Source organism: Anopheles ziemanni, chromosome 3, assembly GCF_943734765.1.
Source record: "Anopheles ziemanni chromosome 3, idAnoZiCoDA_A2_x.2, whole genome shotgun sequence".
Taxonomy (NCBI): Eukaryota; Metazoa; Arthropoda; class Insecta; order Diptera; family Culicidae; genus Anopheles; species Anopheles ziemanni.
The window spans coordinates 25,567,239-25,589,441 of record NC_080706.1 but is presented as its reverse complement, the minus strand read 5'-3'; the positions used below and the strand labels follow the sequence as shown (position 1 = coordinate 25,589,441).

At 44.6% G+C, this 22,203-nt stretch overlaps 4 protein-coding genes across 4 annotated transcripts; 2 read left to right on the top strand and 2 right to left on the bottom strand.

Moving 5' to 3' along the window:
- Positions 1 to 447: 447 nt before the first annotated feature.
- LOC131286605 (clathrin heavy chain) lies at positions 448 to 9,200 on the bottom strand. Its single transcript, XM_058315583.1, has 7 exons — positions 9,161 to 9,200; positions 7,021 to 7,304; positions 5,476 to 5,938; positions 1,336 to 5,382; positions 1,100 to 1,266; positions 933 to 1,019; positions 448 to 853 (listed from the first exon to the last, which is right to left on the bottom strand). The coding sequence occupies exons 2-7, from the start codon at positions 7,060 to 7,062 to the stop codon at positions 629 to 631; spliced, it is 5,031 nt and encodes a 1,676-aa protein (XP_058171566.1). The 5' UTR covers positions 7,063 to 7,304; positions 9,161 to 9,200; the 3' UTR covers positions 448 to 628.
- An 840-nt stretch (positions 9,201 to 10,040) lies between these two features.
- On the top strand, positions 10,041 to 11,053 carry LOC131287850 (putative ribosome-binding factor A, mitochondrial). Its single transcript, XM_058316936.1, has one exon. It carries the CDS (start codon positions 10,120 to 10,122, stop codon positions 10,810 to 10,812), a length of 693 nt encoding a protein of 230 aa, XP_058172919.1. The 5' UTR covers positions 10,041 to 10,119; the 3' UTR covers positions 10,813 to 11,053.
- Positions 11,054 to 17,957: 6,904 nt separating this feature from the next.
- Positions 17,958 to 18,910, bottom strand: LOC131290005 (large ribosomal subunit protein P2). The gene is made up of 4 exons (XM_058319382.1): positions 18,827 to 18,910; positions 18,458 to 18,744; positions 18,318 to 18,382; positions 17,958 to 18,029 (listed from the first exon to the last, which is right to left on the bottom strand). The coding sequence occupies exons 2-3, from the start codon at positions 18,732 to 18,734 to the stop codon at positions 18,321 to 18,323; spliced, it is 339 nt and encodes a 112-aa protein (XP_058175365.1). The 5' UTR covers positions 18,735 to 18,744; positions 18,827 to 18,910; the 3' UTR covers positions 17,958 to 18,029; positions 18,318 to 18,320.
- Positions 18,911 to 19,214: 304 nt separating this feature from the next.
- LOC131287154 (beta-chimaerin) lies at positions 19,215 to 21,215 on the top strand. The gene is made up of 4 exons (XM_058316177.1): positions 19,215 to 19,326; positions 19,392 to 20,087; positions 20,153 to 20,542; positions 20,607 to 21,215. Exons 1-4 carry the CDS (start codon positions 19,278 to 19,280, stop codon positions 20,870 to 20,872), a joined length of 1,401 nt encoding a protein of 466 aa, XP_058172160.1. The 5' UTR covers positions 19,215 to 19,277; the 3' UTR covers positions 20,873 to 21,215.
- The last annotated feature ends 988 nt before the right edge of the window (positions 21,216 to 22,203 follow it).

Sequence of the window (22,203 nt, the reverse complement as noted above, 5' to 3'; positions counted from 1 at the left end):
AACACCGCCAAAGGTAGCAAAGAATTGCGCGCAGCATTAAAAAAAGAAAGAAAAATGACAAAACGAGACGAGTCAGTGGTCAATGGATCAGTAACAGAGATGATATTACTAACATGCAGCAAGGGACGTGATGAATGAACAATGAAAGATCAATAAGATCCAAAAACATCAGCCCGAAGATCAGATAACATATGAAACTGATGGAGGCGACGCTCTAAAAGTCTATTACATTGGGACTTGTGACGGAAAACGAGAGGTAGGTATTACTGATGGGATGAAAGAAACTAGAACTTTGTCTAGTTCTATACTAGATATCGTCTAAATGCCTATCCCATACTACGGAGAACGGAACCAGATGCTACGGAAGCAGACACGCTAAGACGAGTGCTAATTCGATTGCCTGGTGCCTACCACGTGATCCTGATTATAATGATAATGGAGAAATGAGACGCTTAAAGGATCGAAAATTCGGTCGAAGGCTCGCCTCCGTTTCTTCGATCACTCTCTTCTATGTTACAGCTACTTCCTCTCTACACTGTGGCCGAATGTGGGTACGCGCGCATGTTCGAATGTGTGTGCCGGGTGGTGGTTGTGGTGGTGGTAATGGGAGGTGTGGTTATGCTTGGCTTTACATACCACCGTACTGGTATGGGGTCATATTTGGTTGCGGGGCGACGTACGCGCCGGCGTACTGTGGGGCGTACTGGGGCATGCCGATGCCGGGCCCGGCCGTCAGCATCAGCTGCGGTTCGGGCATGATGATCGATTTGTGTTCGGTGCTGTCTCCTTCCTTCTGCCGTTCCGCGTCCGACGCTTCGAGCTTGTCAACCTTGGAGGTGTACTCTCTCGTCACCTGCAATGGGTAAACGAATGGAATGGGCGGAACGCGTTAGGGCTCAGTGATCCTCTAGTGCTCATTTCCGTGCATTTACCTGAATGATGTAGGGCATCGCAAAGTCCATGATGTTGTGGCGCCATGCAAGTTCTAGGATAACGTCGGGCCGCAGCAAGTCATAGCACTGTTTCGGGAAGGAGAATTTTTCGATTATTTCGAGATCATTAATATTAAGCGACTCGCGTATGTTATCTCCCCACTTACCTGGAAGAGACATGCCGCAAAGCAATCGTAAGCGCCGCGTTCCAGGAACCAGCCGAGCAACTCCTCCGCCAGCTCGCCCTGGTGCGATTCGGCCGCGTACTCCATCGCGTCCTTGAACAGGCGGTCCTTCTTGCACAGCTCCACACTCTGCTTCCAGCGATTGTTTCCTGCAAATGGGGGAACAGTTAAGACGAGCTGCTCTCTCGGGGAAATGTCCGTATTTCGGAAATAGCTACCTTTGTACAGATAGGCGGCAATACGACGGAACTCGGTGAGCTCGTGCTTTTCGAGCTTCTGTGCCAGCGCAATGTTGTCGAAGTTGTCGAACGCATCGATCGAGGTGCGCAGGCCCTGGTAGTCTTCTTCGTCGATCAGCAGCCCGTTGAGCGCCTCGTTGATGGCCTTATTGTTGAGGCTCTGGACCGAACGCAGGTAGGTCTTGACCAGCTGCAGGTGACCCTGCTTGGTGAAGAAGCTAACTGCCCGGGTGTGGTCCATGCGTGGCGCCAGCACGAGCAGCATGTCGTTCAGCAGGAGCGGCTTGTAGTCCAGGTAGAACTGGATGGCCTTGTAGTACAGCTCGATGTTTGCCACCTTGGTGATGATGTCCTTGAAGTGACCCTCGCGCCACGCCTCGGACGGGTGGGCCATCATGGCCAGCACGGCGTTGTCGTACTCCTCGTACTTGTCGTACAGGAACACCAGCTCCGACCAGAGATGCGCCTGCTCGGCCGCCCGCAGCACCTTCGGGATGTTGACGCGCGACCAGAACAGCTCCAGATGCTCGCGCATCTTTGCCGGCTTGTACTTGGAGTACAGGATGGCCAGTTCGGTGAACATGCCCATGTGGGCACGCTCCAGCCCGAGCGCCGCCTCCAGCAGCCCGATCAGCTCCTCGAAGTAGCCTCGATCCTGATAATAGTTGATCAGGTCCTCCAGCTCGTCGGCGTGCACCACGATGTGCAGACCGCACATCTGCGCCAGCCGGAACTCTTCCGCGTCGACGCAGGCGAAGCACACTTCCTTCCAGGTGCGCGTCGAGTTGGCCTTGCGCGCCCCATCGACGGCGCCCTGGAACTCGCGCAGATGCACCAGCGTGATGGCGAGCCGCGCAAAGTTGCTCACGTTGTTGTACAGCAGCTTGGCCGCCTCGTACATGCGGTCGGTAAAGCACCGATCACCGATCTTCTGGATGTCGGCGTGGTTCGGTCCGGACACGAACTCCTCCAGGTCGGCCAACCGACCCGTGCGGGCGTACGCGTAGATCAGCTCGCTCTCGATGTAGCTCTCGCGTGCCTTCTTGCGCGCCATCTGCAGGTATCGCACCAGGTCCTCCCACGAGTCGTTGCGGCTAGCCGTCTCGACTACGTCCATGTAGGCGCTCGGGTCGTCCGCCTTGATGTAGCTGTCGATCGCCTCCTTCACAAGACCCTGCTGGAGCTGGGCGCGCGCCAACTGCGACCATACGGCCGGCTCGTTGCAGCGCTCGGCGAACTCGTTCGCCCGCTCGAGATTGTTCACCTGCTCAATCAGTACCTGGATGGCGGACGTGTTGACGTCGAACTTCTTGAAGATCGCGAATGCCTCCTCGTACAGCTCGTTGTTGATCGCGATGTTAGCGATGTCCGGTGCGTCGTAGTTGTCCAACCGGTTGATGTAGTCCATGACGCGGCTCCGGTCGGCCTTGATCGCCGTCAGGATGAGCAGATTCTGCAGGTTGCGATGATCGGAGAACACGGACGAGTCGAGCACGATCTTCTCGAGCAGCTCGATTAGCTCGTTCGGCAGGTCGGCCGTCATGAACGCCTTCACCGTGACCGAGATGTCGTCCGGATCCTGCGTCTCCGAGAGTGCCGTCTGCACCACCTGGTCGATCAGCTGGCGCTTGTAGGGATTGGCCTCGGAGAGCACCTCCGCCCACAGCTCAGCGTCCCGCCGACGCACCAAGTAGCGTGCCTCCGACTTGAACAGCGAGTTCTCGTTGCACACCGCTATCAACTCCCGGTCGCACTGGCCACGCTCGTAAGCGACGCACGCCAGATGCGGGTCGCGCTTCTCGCAGTACCGACCGACGACGCGACTATCGTAGAACTGATTCTCCTTCAGGAATCGCTCCGGGTTGTTGTTCGAGTCGATATAGATCTTTGCCAGCGCGTTGTGTGTGGCCGGTTCGACGCAACCCTCGTGCACGCGCGACTCCAACCACGGCAGCAGCAGCTTCAGCCGGTTGCGCTTCTCCACCTCCTCGACCAGCTCGTCCGTCGAGAACTGACCTTTCACGACCAGGATCAGATTTTTGATGATGTCCTCCGAGCAGTCGACGTCGAGCAGACCGCCAACGACAACGGGCAACCGCGACGGATTGACCTTTTGCACGTAAATCTCGATGTACTTCTGCAGGCTGTTGCGGTAGAGGTACAGCACCAGATCGTGCACGAAGTCGAACCGGTCGCACACGATGATCAGTGGCAGCTGATCGGTGAGCTTGGCCTCCTTGAGGAAGTTCTTGACGCGCTCGGCATTGTAGCAGTTCGACTCGCGGCAGATGCGCTCCACCTCCTTGATCTGGTTCGTCTTGCACGCCGCTTGGATGTACTTGAAGTGCACCTCCGGATCCTGGCTGAAGTTGACGATCGAGCCGAGGAAGTAGAACAGGCCCTCGTAGCTCTTGAAGCCTTCGAACAGGTCGATCAGCGCCTTGGTGGTCAGCTGCTCGTGGTACTTGGTAGCGATCTGCACGCAGATTTGCAAGTTCTGACGAATGTTCGCCGTCAGCATCGCCTTCAGGCATTCGAGCGAGTCCTCCACCGAAAGGGTGCCAAAGAACCCGACCAGCCAGTCACCGTTCAGCAGCTGCGTGTGGACGACCGCGCGCTTAATGTCGTACAGGTCGGTGTAGTGCTCGAGGGCACGCTGCAATAGGCCAGCCTTCTCGCACAGCTGAGCGATGTGCGCCCGATCGTAGTGCGTGAACATGGCGTTACCGAGGATCGCATCCGCTACCTGCGGCGCCGACATAAGGTTCATCTCGAGCAGTCGCGTCTGCAGGGCGCCCTCGGCCGGTCGATTGTTCTTCAGCGCATCGAGCAGGAACGCCGTGCACTGCTGCACCATGTTCTGCTCCATGAAGATGTCCACGATCTGGTTGATGTCCGCAAGCGGCTCTTCGTCCGCCACCAGCATCGAGGCGAAGCCGGATCCCTGCTCTGGATTGGTGCGCATCACCGAGCGCAGCAGGAACACGTAGTCCGGGCTGTAGTTGACCTTCTTCGCGTACAGCACGATCTTCTGGAACTGGCCCGTCTCGGCGAAGCATTGGATCACCTTGTTCGGCACATTCGAGCGTAGATAGATCGACAGCGCCAGCGTCGGATCGGACGGCTTCACCAAATCACCCAGCTCCTCGCTGCACTCCAGCTTCTCCTCCTTCAGCCACTTCTCGCACAGCTGCTTACGACCCTGAGCCAGCACCGGGCGGCACAGCTCTAGTGATTCGTACTTGTTCAGCTTACCCTGGTCGAGCAGGATGCCGAAGTACTGCAGCAGCGGCGGCGAGCTAGTTCCCGGCTGAGCCGGCACCTGCTGGAACTTCTGGATCGTCTGGGGCGTACGGAGGATGCCCTTGGGCGCGATCGCCGCCACCTTGGCCGCCTCCGCGTACTGCCCGTTCGTGAACAGATGGTTGAACTTGCGCACGAACAGATCCTCCGCGCCGGACAGATTGTTTCGCACCGCCATGCGCAGCGCCAGGTCCGGGTTTTGCAGCACCGTGTTGATGTACGGAATGATCTGCTCCTCGTCCACCGTTACCGACAGCACCTGACCCTTGCGGTTTACGCCGATGATGCCACCGCTCGACTCGTGCGGTGCCGTCACGAAGATCGTGTCGCCCGAGATGCGGTTCATGTAGATGCAGGTCGCCGTCTCGATGTCGTACATGTGGATGTAGCCGTACTTGGTGATCAGATAGATGACGTCGTACCGGGGCGACACCTGCATCGCGACCGGGAAATCGCTCTGCGCCTCCGGCGGGAAGAACACATCCACCGCCTTCTTCGTGAACGCGACGTTGCCGGCCGGCGGTGTGCCCACCTCGATGATGTGCAGCTTGGCCGCGGTCTGCGAGCGCACGGCGAAGCAGAACAGCGTCGACAGCTCCTTGTTCTCCTCCATCTTGAACGTGGCGAACGACGCGGCGTGTCCTTCGATCGCCTGCGACACCTTACGCTCGACCGAGTACAGCTGCATGGCGCCGATGACACGATTCTGCTGTGCCGAGATACCTGAAAAAAAAAAAAACAGTCAGACGGAATTTGTAGACGTGGGCTACTTGGATTCCGGCACGGTATCCTTCGATGGTTAACTACCAAACTTACCTACTAGCAGCAACCAAGCTTGCTTCGGATCGGTGCGATAGTTGATTATCTGGCAGCCGTTCAGCGACGAGTGGCGCTCGAACATCTTGATCGGCGTCGAATCGCCCTCCATGGACCAGTGATACACGGACGTCTCCGTCACCAGAGACAGCGTGTTGAGCGTGATCCACTTCCAGAACACCACCTCCTCCGTCATCGTGTGCGCCTTCATCTTCGACTTCATCTCGATGTTGAAGATCTGCAGCGTCTTCTGCGCCTTCAGGGCGATCACCTTACTCGCCGGGTTCATGATCGCCGAGTCGGCGCTGATCGGCCGGCGGATCGGGTTCTGTGCATCGTTCATGTCGATGATGACCACCTGCGCCGTCTCGCCCACCTTTTCCCGCACGCAGATGAACTTGTCCGACTCCATCGTCAGGTTGGTGAACGAGATCGAGCTCGGGTTGATGTTGATGTTCGTGAGCTACACCAATGTGGGCACATATTTTCATCGCGCGAGCAGCAGCATCGGGTGGCCGGCATCCGAAACGGGGAGCATGATAACGATTGGGGAAGGGAAAAGAAAAATTACGATAAGAACATCATCCCACTAAAACGGTGGAGTGGGTAGAGGCAGACGTGGAACTTGTTTCTTCGCCCTATGCGTGTTACGCTCTTCTTGCTATTTGCAGTCAATATTATCTCGCTTTTTGTAGCTTTTTAACATGTAGCCAGCGGTCAGTCTGTGAGAAGAATCTTCTCTTTAATAAAAAGAAAGCAAGCAAACACAATCGTCACAGTAGCCATGAAGAGAAACTTCAACCCACGGAGGGAGCATTTTCTTCCCACAGGAAGTGACTAATGCGATTCGGTTTTTGGTTCGCAACTTCAACCACGACGGCATGGAAGGAAATTTCATTTCCCATCCCTCAAAAATAGAATACGTTCGGCAGCGTATGGGCATTTTTTTACTGGACGGATCTCGTTGCCTCCTTTCTCTTGCTTCTGCTATTGGAAATTGTGGATGTGCTTTGAAAAGCCAGCGTCGTTGCGTGGGAGGGACGTGTACCGTTGCGTAATGAGAAGTCCCTTATGTCTATCTTCTTCGTCCTTCTAATTCATTTGCGGGAAACGCGCGCATGCCGTTGTTCCCCCGGTTTGGGCCTTTTTCACTCTTTGCTTATAGTCCTTTATATTTGCTCTAACTTTAGTCCGTCTTCCTCGTCGTCCGAAAGTGATTAATGGAGCACAAAAGAAACAATCATTCAAAAGTCGTTTTAAGATGTTTTGTTGTGTATGCACAACTTCTTCTGCAAAAGCAAAAAAACGACAAGTCTTTCGCCGTTGGAACCGAATGATATCATTCAACATCCCCTTTCAAGCATAAAGGGGGCGTCGGGCTTTGTGATGACACATGACCGAATTCCCGTGCCTCCACTTGAAATCCGTCCCTTCACTAAAAGCTTGCCACATCCATTTGCAATGGGAGGATGATGATGAGCTTATTCTAGGTCAATGTAATTTTGTTTTACATGACCCCAAACGGAACATACACAAAACACTCACCTGTAAGTGCTCCTGAAAACGTATGGGTAGTTGTTGCGACATTTTTCCGGCTGCTTATTCACTACTGTGTAATTCACTTCCTTAACGAACTTCTCAGATTTTCACACTTATCGTAACTCTGGTTTGTTTGTTTTCTTAACTTCTGCAGGATACTGGTCACAGTTAAATGTATGTTGCTTGATTTGACAGATTCACACAAACAGGGGGGACACGAACGGTTGCTCAAGTCGTACGGCTATATTCGCTCGTTTTTGCACTATGTTATCGGATACCTCGGAACCTTACTGAAATAACCATGAGAACATTAAACGGATTAAACGAACTGTATAGCAGCCTTTGCCTACTTTTCCCTAGCAACACAATGAGACACTACAATATGTAATCATGTTCGAACCACCAGCATCGCATTCATGTCGCCGATCGATTGTTCTTTCCGCAACTTGCCGCCTGCTTTTCCGCTTACGAAAATGATTATCGTAGTTCTGCGTTTTATTCTGGGCTTTCAAATATTCTGCGAACACCAAAAATTCCGAAACCCTACGGGTTGGCACATTCCCACACACAGCGAGGCGAAGGACGAACGGACGGTTCTGTAGCCCAAAGATGACTGATTCCAGCAAACGCATGCAACCGCGAACGCACGCATACATCTACCCACCGGATGCCCTACACATACAATGGCAAGAAGTTGTAGGCACCTTTTAGTTAAAAAAAAAAAAAGAAACACAGTTATGTAGATAGCTAAAATCGACGTCGTTCGTGTGTTTCCGTTCGACTTCGTATGTATGTGCATCCCACCGTGGACGGAGAGTACTTTTCACCGAATCCAATATGGCCGCACGGTGGTTAACAACAGGACATTTCTCTTCAATTACCGTCGAGTGTTGTCGAAATGACCCAATTTTATAGATCGAGAAACGAGCGATCCTAGAGTCGCGCAAAGAGGATACTGTGGACGCTCCACTCCGACGGTCGTAAGCAACCAATAACAATCAAATGCAGGAAACGAGAAAATTTTCCAAAGAGAAAGAAAGTGTGTACATGTGTGTTTGTCAGTGAGCACTAAACTAATGCACAAACACAAACGTTTCGAAGGCAAGAAAAAAAAAAGAGATAGCTTACGAGGGAGAACGAGTAGGATGTCGGGATGGAGAAATGAAGAAAACAAGCCACTTCCTCGGGAAGGTAAATTAAATTATCGTGGACATTGAAGTATGTTGTATGGTGCAATAGGGCCGGACACACATATTGCCCTGATTGATGGTGTCGCCGACATTCCGTATGTTGCGTGAAAAAGATTCAATTATTCGAACATCAATCAGATTATCATATTGGTCCGCGGTGGCTCATTGGTTGCCTATGGAGCAGGAGGGAGGCTCCAAGCCGCTGGGAAGTATGTTTCATGTTAACTGCCGTTTTTGGTATTGGTGTATCAGGTAACGCGGAGACGATATGCCCCGCAGGTATGCTCCGGCATAATACAATACACCTCCCCTCTGTGTATTGGAGCAAAATGGCTCGCGTTGTTGAGTCACTTTCTTCTGCCATAGGTAAGGGAAGCCCCCGCCCCATACTGAACACACACACGTATACGGAAAGCAAGTGCCACATCACTTCAATGCCGGAACCTTTAGCCACTTTTTCCACCGGTGCAAGCGTATGCTCACAAATGTATGTTATTCGGTAACCATATCCTTGATCCCCGCCATGAAATGAAGTCACGATATCCTGGAAAAATCTCTCTTCCGTACAATTATCAACAGCAAGTCCAACCCGAACGCAGGGTACGACAGGAAATGCAATTATCTAAACATGGAACAGCACAATGCAGCGTGAACTTTTCTCTTAGTACGGGGCGGATGTAGGCGAGAATAACTCTTCCCGTTGTTATCTTTAGCTTCCGAGAAAAGAGGTCTACCACTGTCGTAACTGCACGAGCTTCGAGGTTCACCTCCCACTGCTCATAGATGCGCAAAACTTTTTTCTGCCGCTTCGCAATTTACATATTCCACGGTTGGTTTGAGAAGCAATCGGCACTTTGTAGGCTAATAAATCAGGCTAGTTAGTTAAACGAACGAACATGTGCAACAAAGGACAATTTTGTTCGGAAATTTGAAGCGAAAATTACACCAAATCCTACCCGCGAGCACGACACCAACCGTTCGCAGTCGAAATTGTACTGCAAATTGCATCGTCACCTCTTGGGTTTGACGTTTACTTGTCGTTTTGCTGTGAGAAGGGTTGCCAGCCGATTACTGTTTTTAATTGCTTATCAAAGATGTAGCATTATATTTTGTAAGCCTTATAGTTTGCCATATAAATTCATTATTTAGTTGAAAAAGGTTTGAATGTAAAGAAGAACATGTAAATTTAACCAGAAACGCGATGAAAACAATTTACATTTTAAACACGTTTATATCCGCTTCTTCGTAACTGACGTCTTTGCGTTTGGCAAGAAGCACAATGCGGTGAAAGATGTTTTGAAAATAGGCGATGGTGCCAAAAACTTATTTTTATTGTAGGTTTACCCGCGAAAGGTAAAAATCATTCTTATTGTAAGTGATTATATCATTGCTGACGCTCTGCGAGTTGAAAATAAGTCGTAATTTGGTAAACTTAAGCGATCAATAGGTACAGGCTAAACAATTACAAATTTTCCTTTGGTGCCTGGAACACATCTGTGAAGTATACCTGTGGTTTGTTTTGCTATCATATAATGATCCGATTTGCGATGCTGTGAAATTTATAACGACACGGGTGTATTTTAAGGATCGTAGATCATTCCTTACAAGTTGTACTTCAGTTGCATTTTTAAATTTTGCGGGTATTTTATCATATTTTCTTTATATTAGTGTTTCACAGACTGATCCATGCTGTTTTTGCTAAGTAGAGATTTGAGAATATAGATTTGTTCTCACAATCACAGAAAAACCTTCGATATCGGAATGGTACGTTAAAAAATAAACTAGTCAGCCAGCGTAGTATTCTCTTCACCATTCCTTTTTATACTTTTAGATAAAAATCACGTCAACCCGGCTCTTCTCCGTCAGCTGTGCGGTTCGTTCATCGACGAAGGCAGCAAAAGTGCTCAATAAACTCATGAGCGGCAGTAACAAGGCTAAGAAGAAACGATACTATGATGAAACTAACGATCGTACGCCTAAACTGATGCCAGCAACCTCCCTTGCGAGCACCAATCGCCAAGGGAAGGAATCAAGTCGTCGTGTGGCCGTTCTGAATAAGCTGTTTATGAAAAACATAACCGATCTCATGGCAACCGGCTCCTTCGCTAGCGATCTGTATGGCTATGGTATACAGATTTCTCGCGTTCGTGTCGCACCGGACTTTCGTGAAGCGAGTATTTACTGGTTTTCTTCTAGTCTCAACAAGGACGTTAAAATTGAGATCATCCTCAAACAGTTATCGTATCGCTTACGCCATGAACTGTCTCAGCTTCGGGTGATGGGTGAGGTTCCAGTGCTCATGTTTGTCCAGGACAAACGGTACTATGTCGAAGGAGTGCTAAATGCTCTGTTGAAGGAGGCGGACTATGGAGATGATGGCGAGGAAGTCAGTGATCCGACTGCAACAGTGGTAGAAGAACGTATACGTGAGCCTGAAATGAGGCACGATATACTCGGATTAGACCATGCTCAAATCATGAACCGCATACGACAATCGGTGGACAAGACCAACAAGGCGTGGAAGATGCACCAGGAAGCGCAACGAAAGCATTCCAGTGCAGCAGATCCGCGGAAGAAGGACGCAACAACAGCAAATGAGGATGTGTAATTTCTTTCGTAGTTTAAATTCTTAGTTTAACCAAAATATAGATCAAATGTATTTCAAACACCAATTGATTGTTCTCGTCATAATAGTTTATTTCTAAACCATGTATTTTATACACATCGAAGTTATGTAGGTGACGGCAAGGATGGTCAAATTATTTCTGCAATGGAATAAATGCCATAACGATAGAATTAGTAAAATGTTCAACAAGAATTCGAATGAATTTCGGAAAATCGAATCGATTCAGTAATTACCAAATAATAAAATCATTAAATATCATTCGAAAGATGGTGTACTTTAAGTCATCATTCTTAAAAAAAAAACGAACATGGTAGAGTTTGTGCTACTTACATATATATCCACAAGAAATAGCACCATGGTAGATAAGGTCGGGAAATAAGCTGTGAATAAACAAGTTGTTTTTTCACAAACTCATATCCGCGTGTAGTTTGGGTAACTTGCCCATATTTTCTTCTCGGGCGAATGATTTCTGCAATGGAATAAATAGCCATCACGAGAAAATTAGTAAAATATATAGCAAACTATTCGTCGAATGAATTTCGGAGAATCGAACCGATTCAGAAATTACCAAATAATAAAATCATTAAATATCATTCGAAAGATGGTGTAATTTAAGTCATCATTTTTTTAAAAAGAACACTAAACATGGTGGTTTGTGCTACTTACTCATATCCACACAACGGTATGACTAGGATACGTTGTTTTGTTCAACGCCACGAATGGAAACAGCAATCAGTATATCACCATTAAATGTTAGTATGGTAATCCAAAAGATGTTTGGGAGGTGTGTTCATCGCCTTTAAGAATGCATTCCAAATGGTTTCTTGAAACTATCCTGTATGAGAGAAAAAGAGTTACGTTAGTACTGAATGCCAAAAACATATTGAAATATCGGGATAGTTTCTAATCGCATCAGTAGAAAATTTCGTAATCATTACTATCATCCCCGAAAGATGATGAAATTAAATACGTATCATCACAGAGGGAAAGGTTAAAAAATGACGAGCTTCTTTAAACTTACCTTTCATACGAAAAGTTGCAAGACGCTCTCGAACACCGACCAACTTCGATGTCGCCTTCGGTACACAAGGGTTGGACACGAAATAGGTGTCAACTCCTGTTAGTGAAATCATTGAAACAATCCGTCTTTCCTGTGGGAGAAAGAAAAAGAGAGTTCCGTTAGTACGGTATGCCAAAAACATATTGAAATATCGGGATAGTTTCTAATCGCATCAGTAGAAAATTTCGTAATCATTATTATCATCTCCGAAAGATGATGAAATTAAATACATATCATCACAGAAAGAAAGGTTAATAAAAATGATGAGTATCTATAATCTTACCTTTCATACGAAAAGTTGCAAGACGCTCTCGAACACCGACTATCTTCGATTTCGCCTTCGGTACACAAGGGTTGGACACGAAATAGGCGTCAACTCCTGCTAGTGAAATCATTGAAACAATCCGTCTTTCCTGTAGGAGAAAGAAGAGGAGAGTTACGTTAGTACTGAATGCCAAAAACATATTGAAATGTCGGGATAGTTTCTAATCGTATCAGTAGAAAATTTCGTAATCATTACTATCATCCCCGAAAGATGATGAAATTAAATACATATCATCACAGAAAGGTTAAACAAATGACGAGTTTCTATAAACTTACTTTTCATACGGAAAGTTGCAAGACGCTCTCGAACACCGACTATCTTCGATTTCGCCTTCGGTACACAAGGATTGGACGGCATTTTTAGAAACTAACTAATAGCATGGTTATCAAAAGATGGATGGTCATCTTCCGATTCGGGGGCTTCATTCTGCACTGCAAAATTGAAACGAAGAATATGCTATTAGCACGATTGAACCAAACTCCCACCTGGTGTTGCATATTCAACTTACCCTTCTTTTCAGCAGCCGGAGTGGCGGTGGCTACAGCGAGACTGTGCCAAAAGATACAACGAAAGCATTCCAGTTCAGCACTCATCAAAGGACGTAATAACTGCAAATGAGAATCTATAATTTCTTTCGTAATTTAAATTTTTAGATGAACTAAATTATAGCCCCAAAGTATTTCTGACACCAGATGATAGTTTTCGTTATAAAAGTTTATTTCTCAACCATGTATTTTGTACACATCGAAGTCATGCAGGTGACGGGGAGGATCGGATGGTTCCTGCAATCAAAAGAAACGAGGAAAAGCCATTTGAACCCATTAAGGTATAACAGTCGAATCATTGAAATATTTAAAAAAAATGGGAATGGGCAAATCAGCAATAAACAAACTTTTTCCCGGGTAATTTGGGTAAGCAACTTACCTATATTGTCTTCTCCGTCGAATGATTCCTGCAATGGAATGAAAACCAAACGATAACATTAGTCAATTGTATAACATGGATTGAATAAATTCCGGCGAACCGAAAAGAATCAGTTATGACCAAACGATAAAATCATTAAATATCATTCGAAAGATGGTATAATGAGTCATCATTGAAAAAATAACCCAAGAGGGCATGGCGGTTTGTTACTTACCTATATCCACAAGATATAGCACCATGGTAGATATGACCGGGAAATAAGCTGTGAATAAACAAGTTGATTTGTAAAACGACCTGAACTTCGAAAACAGCAACCAACGAGTCCACGTTGGTAATCCAAAAGATGGTTTGGGATGTTCACGTGGTTTCTTGAAACTTACCTAGAGGAGAAAGAAAGAGTTACATTAGTACTGAATGACAAAAACATATTGAAATATCGGGATAGTTTCCATCCGCATCAGTAGAAATTTCATAATCATTACTGTCATCCCCGAAAGATGATGAAATTAAATAGATATCATCACAGAGAAAAATATTACTAAACATGACGAGTTTCTATAAACTTACTTTTCATACGGAAAGCCGCAAGACGCTCTCGAACACCGACTATCTTCGATTTCGCCTTCGGTACACTAGGGTTGGACATGAAATAGGCTTCAATTCCTGTTAGTGAAATCATTGAAACAATCCGTCTTTCCTGTAGGAGAAAGAAAAGGAGAGTTACGTTAGTACTGAATGCCAAAAACATATTAAAATGTCGGGATAGTTTCTAATCGCATCAGTAGAAAATTTCGTAATCATTACTATCATCCCCGAAAGATGATGAAATTAAATAGATATCATCACAGAGAAAAATATTACTAAACATGACGAGTTTCTATAAACTTACTTTTCATACGGAAAGCCGCAAGACGCTCTCGAACACCAACTGTCTTCGCTTTCGCCTTCGGTACACAAGGATTGGACACGAAATAAACATCAACTTCTGTTTGTGAAATCATTGAAATAATCCAATTTTCCTGTAGGAGAAAGAAAACGAGTTACGTTAGTACTGAGAGCCAAAAATTTCTTGAATTATCGGGGGATAGTTTGTAATCGCATCAGTAGTAAATTCGTAATCATTATTATCATCTCCGAAAGATGATGAAATTAAATACATATCATCACAGAGAGAAAGGTTAATAAAAATGATGAGTATCTATCATCTTACCTTTCATAATAAAAGTTGTAAGATGCTCCCGAACACCAACTGTCTTCGCTTTCGCCTTCGGTACACAAGGATTGGACACGAAATAAACATCAAGTTCTGTGTGTGAAATAATTGAAGAAATCCAATTTTCCTGTAGGAGAAAGAAAACGAGTTACGTTAGTACCGAATACCAAAAACATCTTGAATTATCGGGGGATAGTTTGTAATCGCATCAGTAGTGAATTCGTAATCATTTTTATTATCATCTCCGAAAGATGATGAAATTAAATACATATCATCACAGAGAGAAAGGTTAATAAAAATGATGATTTTCTATAAACTTACCTTTCATACGAAAAATTGCAGGACGCTCTTGAACACGAAATAGGCGTCAACTCTTGTTAGTGAAATCATTGAAACAATCCAATTTTCCTGTAGGAGAAAGAAAAAGGGAGTTACGTTAGTACCGAATGCCAAAAACATCTTGAAATATCGGGGGATAGTTTTTAATCGCATCAGTAGTAAATTCGTAATCATTATTATCATCTCCGAAAGATGATGAAATTAAATACATATCATCACAGAAAGAAAGGTTAATAATAATGATGAGTTTCTATAATCTTACCTTTCATAAGAAAAGTTGTAAGACGCTCCCGAACACCAACTGTCTTCGCTTTCGCCTTCGGTACACAAGGATTGGACACGAAATAAACATCAAGTTCTGTTTGTGAAATAATTGAAGAAATCCAATTTTCCTGTAGGAGAAAGAAAACGAGTTACGTTAGTACCGAATACCAAAAACATCTTGAATTATCGGGGGATAGTTTGTAATCGCATCAGTAGTGAATTCGTAATCATTATTATTATCATCTCCGAAAGATGATGAAATTAAATACATATCATCACAGAGAGAAAGGTTAATAAAAATGATGATTTTCTATAAACTTACCTTTCATACGAAAAATTGCAGGACGCTCTTGAACACGAAATAGGCGTCAACTCTTGTTAGTGAAATCATTGAAACAATCCAATTTTCCTGTAGGAGAAAGAAAAAGGGAGTTACGTTAGTACCGAATGCCAAAAACATCTTGAAATATCGGGGGATAGTTTTTAATCGCATCAGTAGTAAATTCGTAATCATTATTATCATCTCCGAAAGATGATGAAATTAAATACATATCATCACAGAAAGAAAGGTTAATAATAATGACGAGTTTCTATAAACTTACTTTTCATACGGAAAGCCGCAAGACGCTCTCGAACACCAACTGTCTTCGCTTTCGCCTTCGGTACACAAGGATTGGACACGAAATAAACATCAACTTCTGTTTGTGAAATCATTGAAATAATCCAATTTTCCTGTAGGAGAAAGAAAACGAGTTACGTTAGTACTGAGAGCCAAAAATTTCTTGAATTATCGGGGGATAGTTTGTAATCGCATCAGTAGTGAATTCGTAATCATTATTATTATCATCTCCGAAAGATGATGAAATTAAATACATATCATCACAGAGAGAAAGGTTAATAAAAATGATGATTTTCTATAAACTTACCTTTCACACGAAAAATTGCAGGACGCTCTTGAACACGAAATAGGCGTCAACTCTTGTTAGTGAAATCATTGAAACAATCCAATTTTCCTGTAGGAGAAAGAAAAAGGGAGTTACGTTAGTACCGAATGCCAAAAACATCTTGAAATATCGGGGGATAGTTTTTAATCGCATCAGTAGTAAATTCGTAATCATTATTATCATCTCCGAAAGATGATGAAATTAAATACATATCATCACAGAGAGAAAGGTTAATAAAAATGACGAGTTTCTATAAACTTACCTTTCATACGAAAAATTGCAAGACGCTCTTGAACACGAAATAGGCGTCAACTCTTGTTAGTGAAATCATTGAAACAATCCAATTTTCCTGTAGGAGAAAGAAAAAGAGAGTTACGTTAGTACCGAATGCCAAAAACATCTTGAAATATCGGGGGATAGTTTTTAATCGCATCAGTAGTAAATTCGTAATCATTATTATCATCTCCGAAAGATGATGAAATTAAATACATATCATCACAGAAAGAAAGGTTAATAAAAATGATGAGTTTCTCTAAACTTACCTTTCATACGAAAAGTTGCAAGACGCTCTCGAACACCGACTATCTTCGATTTCGCCTTCGGTACACAAGGGTTGGACACGAAATAGGCGTCAACTCCTGCTAGTGAAATCATTGAAACAATCCGTCTTTCCTGTAGGAGAAAGAAGAGGAGAGTTACGTTAGTACTGAATGCCAAAAACATATTGAAATGTCGGGATAGTTTCTAATCGTATCAGTAGAAAATTTCGTAATCATTACTATCATCCCCGAAAGATGATGAAATTAAATACATATCATCACAGAAAGGTTAAACAAATGACGAGTTTCTATAAACTTACTTTTCATACGGAAAGTTGCAAGACGCTCTCGAACACCGACTATCTTCGATTTCGCCTTCGGTACACAAGGATTGGACGGCATTTTTAGAAACTAACTAATAGCATGGTTATCAAAAGATGGATGGTCATCTTCCGATTCGGGGGCTTCATTCTGCACTGCAAAATTGAAACGAAGAATATGCTATTAGCACGATTGAACCAAACTCCCACCTGGTGTTGCATATTCAACTTACCCTTCTTTTCAGCAGCCGGAGTGGCGGTGGCTACAGCGAGACTGTGCCAAAAGATACAACGAAAGCATTCCAGTTCAGCACTCATCAAAGGACGTAATAACTGCAAATGAGAATCTATAATTTCTTTCGTAATTTAAATTTTTAGATGAACTAAATTATAGCCCCAAAGTATTTCTGACACCAGATGATAGTTTTCGTTATAAAAGTTTATTTCTCAACCATGTATTTTGTACACATCGAAGTCATGCAGGTGACGGGGAGGATCGGATGGTTCCTGCAATCAAAAGAAACGAGGAAAAGCCATTTGAACCCATTAAGGTATAACAGTCGAATCATTGAAATATTTAAAAAAAATGGGAATGGGCAAATCAGCAATAAACAAACTTTTTCCCGGGTAATTTGGGTAAGCAACTTACCTATATTGTCTTCTCCGTCGAATGATTCCTGCAATGGAATGAAAACCAAACGATAACATTAGTCAATTGTATAACATGGATTGAATAAATTCCGGCGAACCGAAAAGAATCAGTTATGACCAAACGATAAAATCATTAAATATCATTCGAAAGATGGTATAATGAGTCATCATTGAAAAAATAACCCAAGAGGGCATGGCGGTTTGTTACTTACCTATATCCACAAGATATAGCACCATGGTAGATATGACCGGGAAATAAGCTGTGAATAAACAAGTTGATTTGTAAAACGACCTGAACTTCGAAAACAGCAACCAACGAGTCCACGTTGGTAATCCAAAAGATGGTTTGGGATGTTCACGTGGTTTCTTGAAACTTACCTAGAGGAGAAAGAAAGAGTTACATTAGTACTGAATGACAAAAACATATTGAAATATCGGGATAGTTTCCATCCGCATCAGTAGAAATTTCATAATCATTACTGTCATCCCCGAAAGATGGTAAATTAAAATAGTATCATCATAGAGAGAGAAACTAATAAAAATGACGAGTTTCTATAAACTTACCTTTCATACGAAAAGTTGTCAGTTGTTCTCGAACACCGACTGTCGCCTTCGGTACACTGCAAAATGAACACGAAATAGGCGTCAACTGCTGTTTGTGAAATCATCAACCGCATCTTCTGATACTAACCTACAAATAAAAACGTGTTTCAAGTTAGTTGAGAAAAAGTAGGTGATGGATGACACGGGATGAACGAACAACACTCTACTCAGTATAATCAATTCATAATCATTACTATCATCCCCGAAAGATGGACAATTGAAAATTTCATCACAATAATGAAGAAATTTGAAATGCACACGACCTAGGCATGACAAATAAATAGGTAGAAACAACGAAAACTCACCTTTTACTCGAAGAGACCGAAGCCCATGTCGTCATCTTCCGATTCGGACTCTTCCTTCTTCTCCTCTGCAAAATTGAAACGAATAATATGCAATTAGCACGACTGAACAAAATCCGCGTGGCGTTGCACTTTCAACCTACCCTTCTTCTCAGCAGCCGGAGCGGCAGCGGCGGCGGCTCCCGCGGCAGCAGGAGCACCAGCAGGGGCACCACCACCAGACGGCATCGAGGACAGCTTCTCGCGTCCGGAAGCGATCAGTTCTTCGATCGACTTGTTCTGCAGCTCCTTGACAACCTTGCTAACGCGGGTCGCATCAGCTTCGATACCGACCGAGCTCAGGATCTTCTCGATATCGGCGTTGGTCGGGGCAGCGTTGCCTCCAAGGACCGCCAGCAGGTATGCAGCTACGTAACGCATTTTTGTAAAACTGTGAAGTGATAAAACATGGAATCGATATATCCGATTGCACACATCACCCGGCATCAAAGGGGATGCTCGAGAACACTTACTTTTAAGTCGGTTCGACACGAAACGTGAGCAGCAAATGAAATACACGTCTATTCGACTCAGTAGGTTTACAAAAAAGAGGAAGCATGTCCGCTGTCGGAAGTGGAAATTGACGTATGTCACCGAGCGTCAGTAGGTACAGTAGCGGCATCTTTCGGAAACTTGTTAAAATTTTGCTCGTTTCAATAAAATCTGTTCTCGTGCATAGTAAGTTTTACAACGTTTACCAACTACAGAAAATTAATAAAAATCAACTTACAAGATCAATTTGTTCTTGATTGTCATTAAAAATTTATTTAATTAATAACTGCCTTGCGACGAAAAGTAAAGATCTCAAATGGGTAGTGTAAACTGATTTCGTTAATTCAATTTGTCAATCTTCGGAGATTTGTTGTTATTTACAAATGAGCGTACGGCTCTGAAAGGGCAGGGCCAAACTGCCCCAATCTAAAAATGTACAAAGATGCCCTTTTGGCTGCGGCGAATGTTTGGAAGCCCGAGTGTAAGTATACCGCTAACGTGCAGCAATAAGTGAGAAAGTAAATCTGGATGATAATAATCTTGCAGTGTACAAAATACAACTCGAGGCTCCAACTCCTAAGCCTGTGCTATGCGAGCGCAATGACATTATGGGGCCCACTCGATACGGAAAGGAATACCACGGCAAAATGGACCACAAAGAGTGCACCGAACTGTTGAAAGACAAACCGGACGGGAGCTATCTGGTGCGCCGTAGCCCGGGGGCCGACAATTACTACACGCTCAGTTTGCGCTTTGGGCAGGATACCAAACATTTTAAAATATTCTATTGCCCGGAGAAGGGTCACTTTCTTCAGGAAAATTTTAAAAAGTTTGAAACGGTACAGGACATGGTAGCCGACGGGTTGGTCAATTTCTATATGCGCCTGCACGCCGCACCAATCTTGAAGGAAATGATGAGCCAAACTAAGAAATGCTACGAACAGAGTCCGTACATGACGCTCCACCGGCGTAAGCTGCGTTCGCTGTGCAAATCGAGCAAGTTGTCGATGGTGCAGGACAGTGTTGAGTCGGCAGACACTGAAATCGCCGACGAGCAGGACGACGGTAATGGTGGTGATGGCAATGAAGCGTTGATTGAAAAATTGGAGCTGTACGATAATGATTACCCGGAGTACGAGAAGCAGCACGCGTTTAAAACACACACCTTTAAGGGGTTGAATTGGTGCGAGTTTTGTGCTAACTTTCTTTGGGGTTTCACATCCCAAGGAGTAAAATGTGACGGTAGGTAACGGAGGACGGTTTTTCCCAACCAAAATAAATGCTATTAATTTGTATAACATTTTCAGATTGCGGTTTTATGGCACATTTTAAGTGCTCGGAGCTGGTACCAGCCAAATGTTTACCGGACTTGAAGCGGCTCCGTGGCATATTCGGAGTCGATCTGACCACGCTGGTGACGGCGCACAAGTGTCGCATTCCTTTCATTGTGAAAAAGTGCGTCGAGGAGGTCGAAAATCATGGTATGCTGCAGGAAGGCATCTATCGAATTTCGGGATTTGCCGATGAGATCGAAGCACTCAAGATGGCACTGGACAAGGATGGCGAAAAGGCGGATGTGTCCGCGCAGATGTACAGCAACGTAAATGTGATCGCCGGAGTACTCAAGCTGTACTTACGGCTGCTCCCCGTTCCTTTAATAACTTTCCAATCATTCCCACTGTTTATGGAAGCGATGCGTAAGTTCTTCCGCCGTGCACATGAAAATCGATTAGTTACCAATTAACCGAATTCTTCTCCTAGGCGAAAAATCGATCGGCGAACAAGTGATAGCTTTGCGAAACGCTGTGAAAGCGTTGCCTCCGGCGCATCTGCACTGTTTAAAGTACATTCTGGAGCATCTGAATCGCATCGCTTCGCATCACGCAATCAACAAGATGAACGAGCATAATCTGGCCACCGTGTTTGCGCCAACGCTTATAGCCACACCGCAGCATATGACCGATTTGTCCCAGGAGATCAGCATGCTTGCCGCCTTGATCAGTCACTGTCATGCAATATTTTTGTAATACACTTGAAAAATCTATTTAACCAGTAGCAGAACATAACAGCGTAAAGCGAAAAAACAATCACATCTTCATCATATACGTAGGAACGGGTCCGGTTTTTGTCGGATGCTGCGTACCGATGTCTTTCGGTATGAATGCATATTAATCGATCACCTACCAACCAATTAAGGTATTTTTAAATTTGCACCTAACACGTACTCTGCAAAGCAAAGGTTTATGTATGTTACTCATTTTTATGCAACTATCTATAGATTCCTTATTTAGGTTAGTTTGTGTTATGCATTTCTTCACAATACTGTAATAAATGTTCCAAAGGCGTTCATTGGAAGCCTTCTGACCAATACATTCGTTGCATTTCAGTAATAAAATTGAATAACTCATGCCTTAATCGTGTGGTGATTCATCTTTTATGAAGTACATTTATTACAATCGCGATAATTTTTATCTAGCATATGTTGTGTGAGTGTGTGGTAAAGGATTTTGATTTTTTTCAATCTCAAACGTGTCACGGAAAGAGCAGTTAACGCCCAGTTTAGCTAGTCTGATCTAACCCCCCCATCTTGGATTGTATGAATTGAAATTGGAAAGCTGTTGGCATTGGAGAAGTGTTAAGTGATCAATATTACAACTTAATTTAGCTGAACAATAATGCTGTACTTTCGATTAACGAATATTTTTTAATGCTTGAATGCAGTGATTCGTTTGTGGCAAATGGGCATAACGAAAGTAAAACTTGTTTTTAACTCCCACCCGGCTCGCTCTTGCTGTGTCCTGTGATCAATAATATCCATTAGTATTTCATTGAAAGAACAAACAGTTGCAAATTTACATACAATAGGTTTTTTATATTTATTTAAAGTTTACCTTTTTAAGCATGATCTGCAAGAATTACTTCAGGCATGTACGCATGGAATTGTTAAGTTTTTCCTTTATGGTGAGCAGCGGGAATTTTATATCCTTTTCTTTTAGTCTGTGTCTTGACGAGCTTCAGTCGAGTCAGCTGAGAAAGGAGGGAGCGTAGGCGTAACGGACAACCGCCCCTTTCAATGGATTGTAAGTGTGGAGATTTTTCGAACACACGCAGTGGGAAGCTCGTGGCGTCTCGTGCCTTTATTTGCCCAGTCGTTAGAATTTGTTTGTTGAACTCTAAACAACTTTATATATTGAGAGTCAAGCTCTTCACCCTTACAAGCGTTCGAAAATGCCACTCAAACAAGCCCCGTTTCCGCAAATGGACCAGCGGACGCCCAGTGCGCCTAGCGGAGATGAGTTATCTGTTTCACCCCCGCCTAATGTTTGCGGATCATTTCGGAAGATCGCTCTGGAAGGGG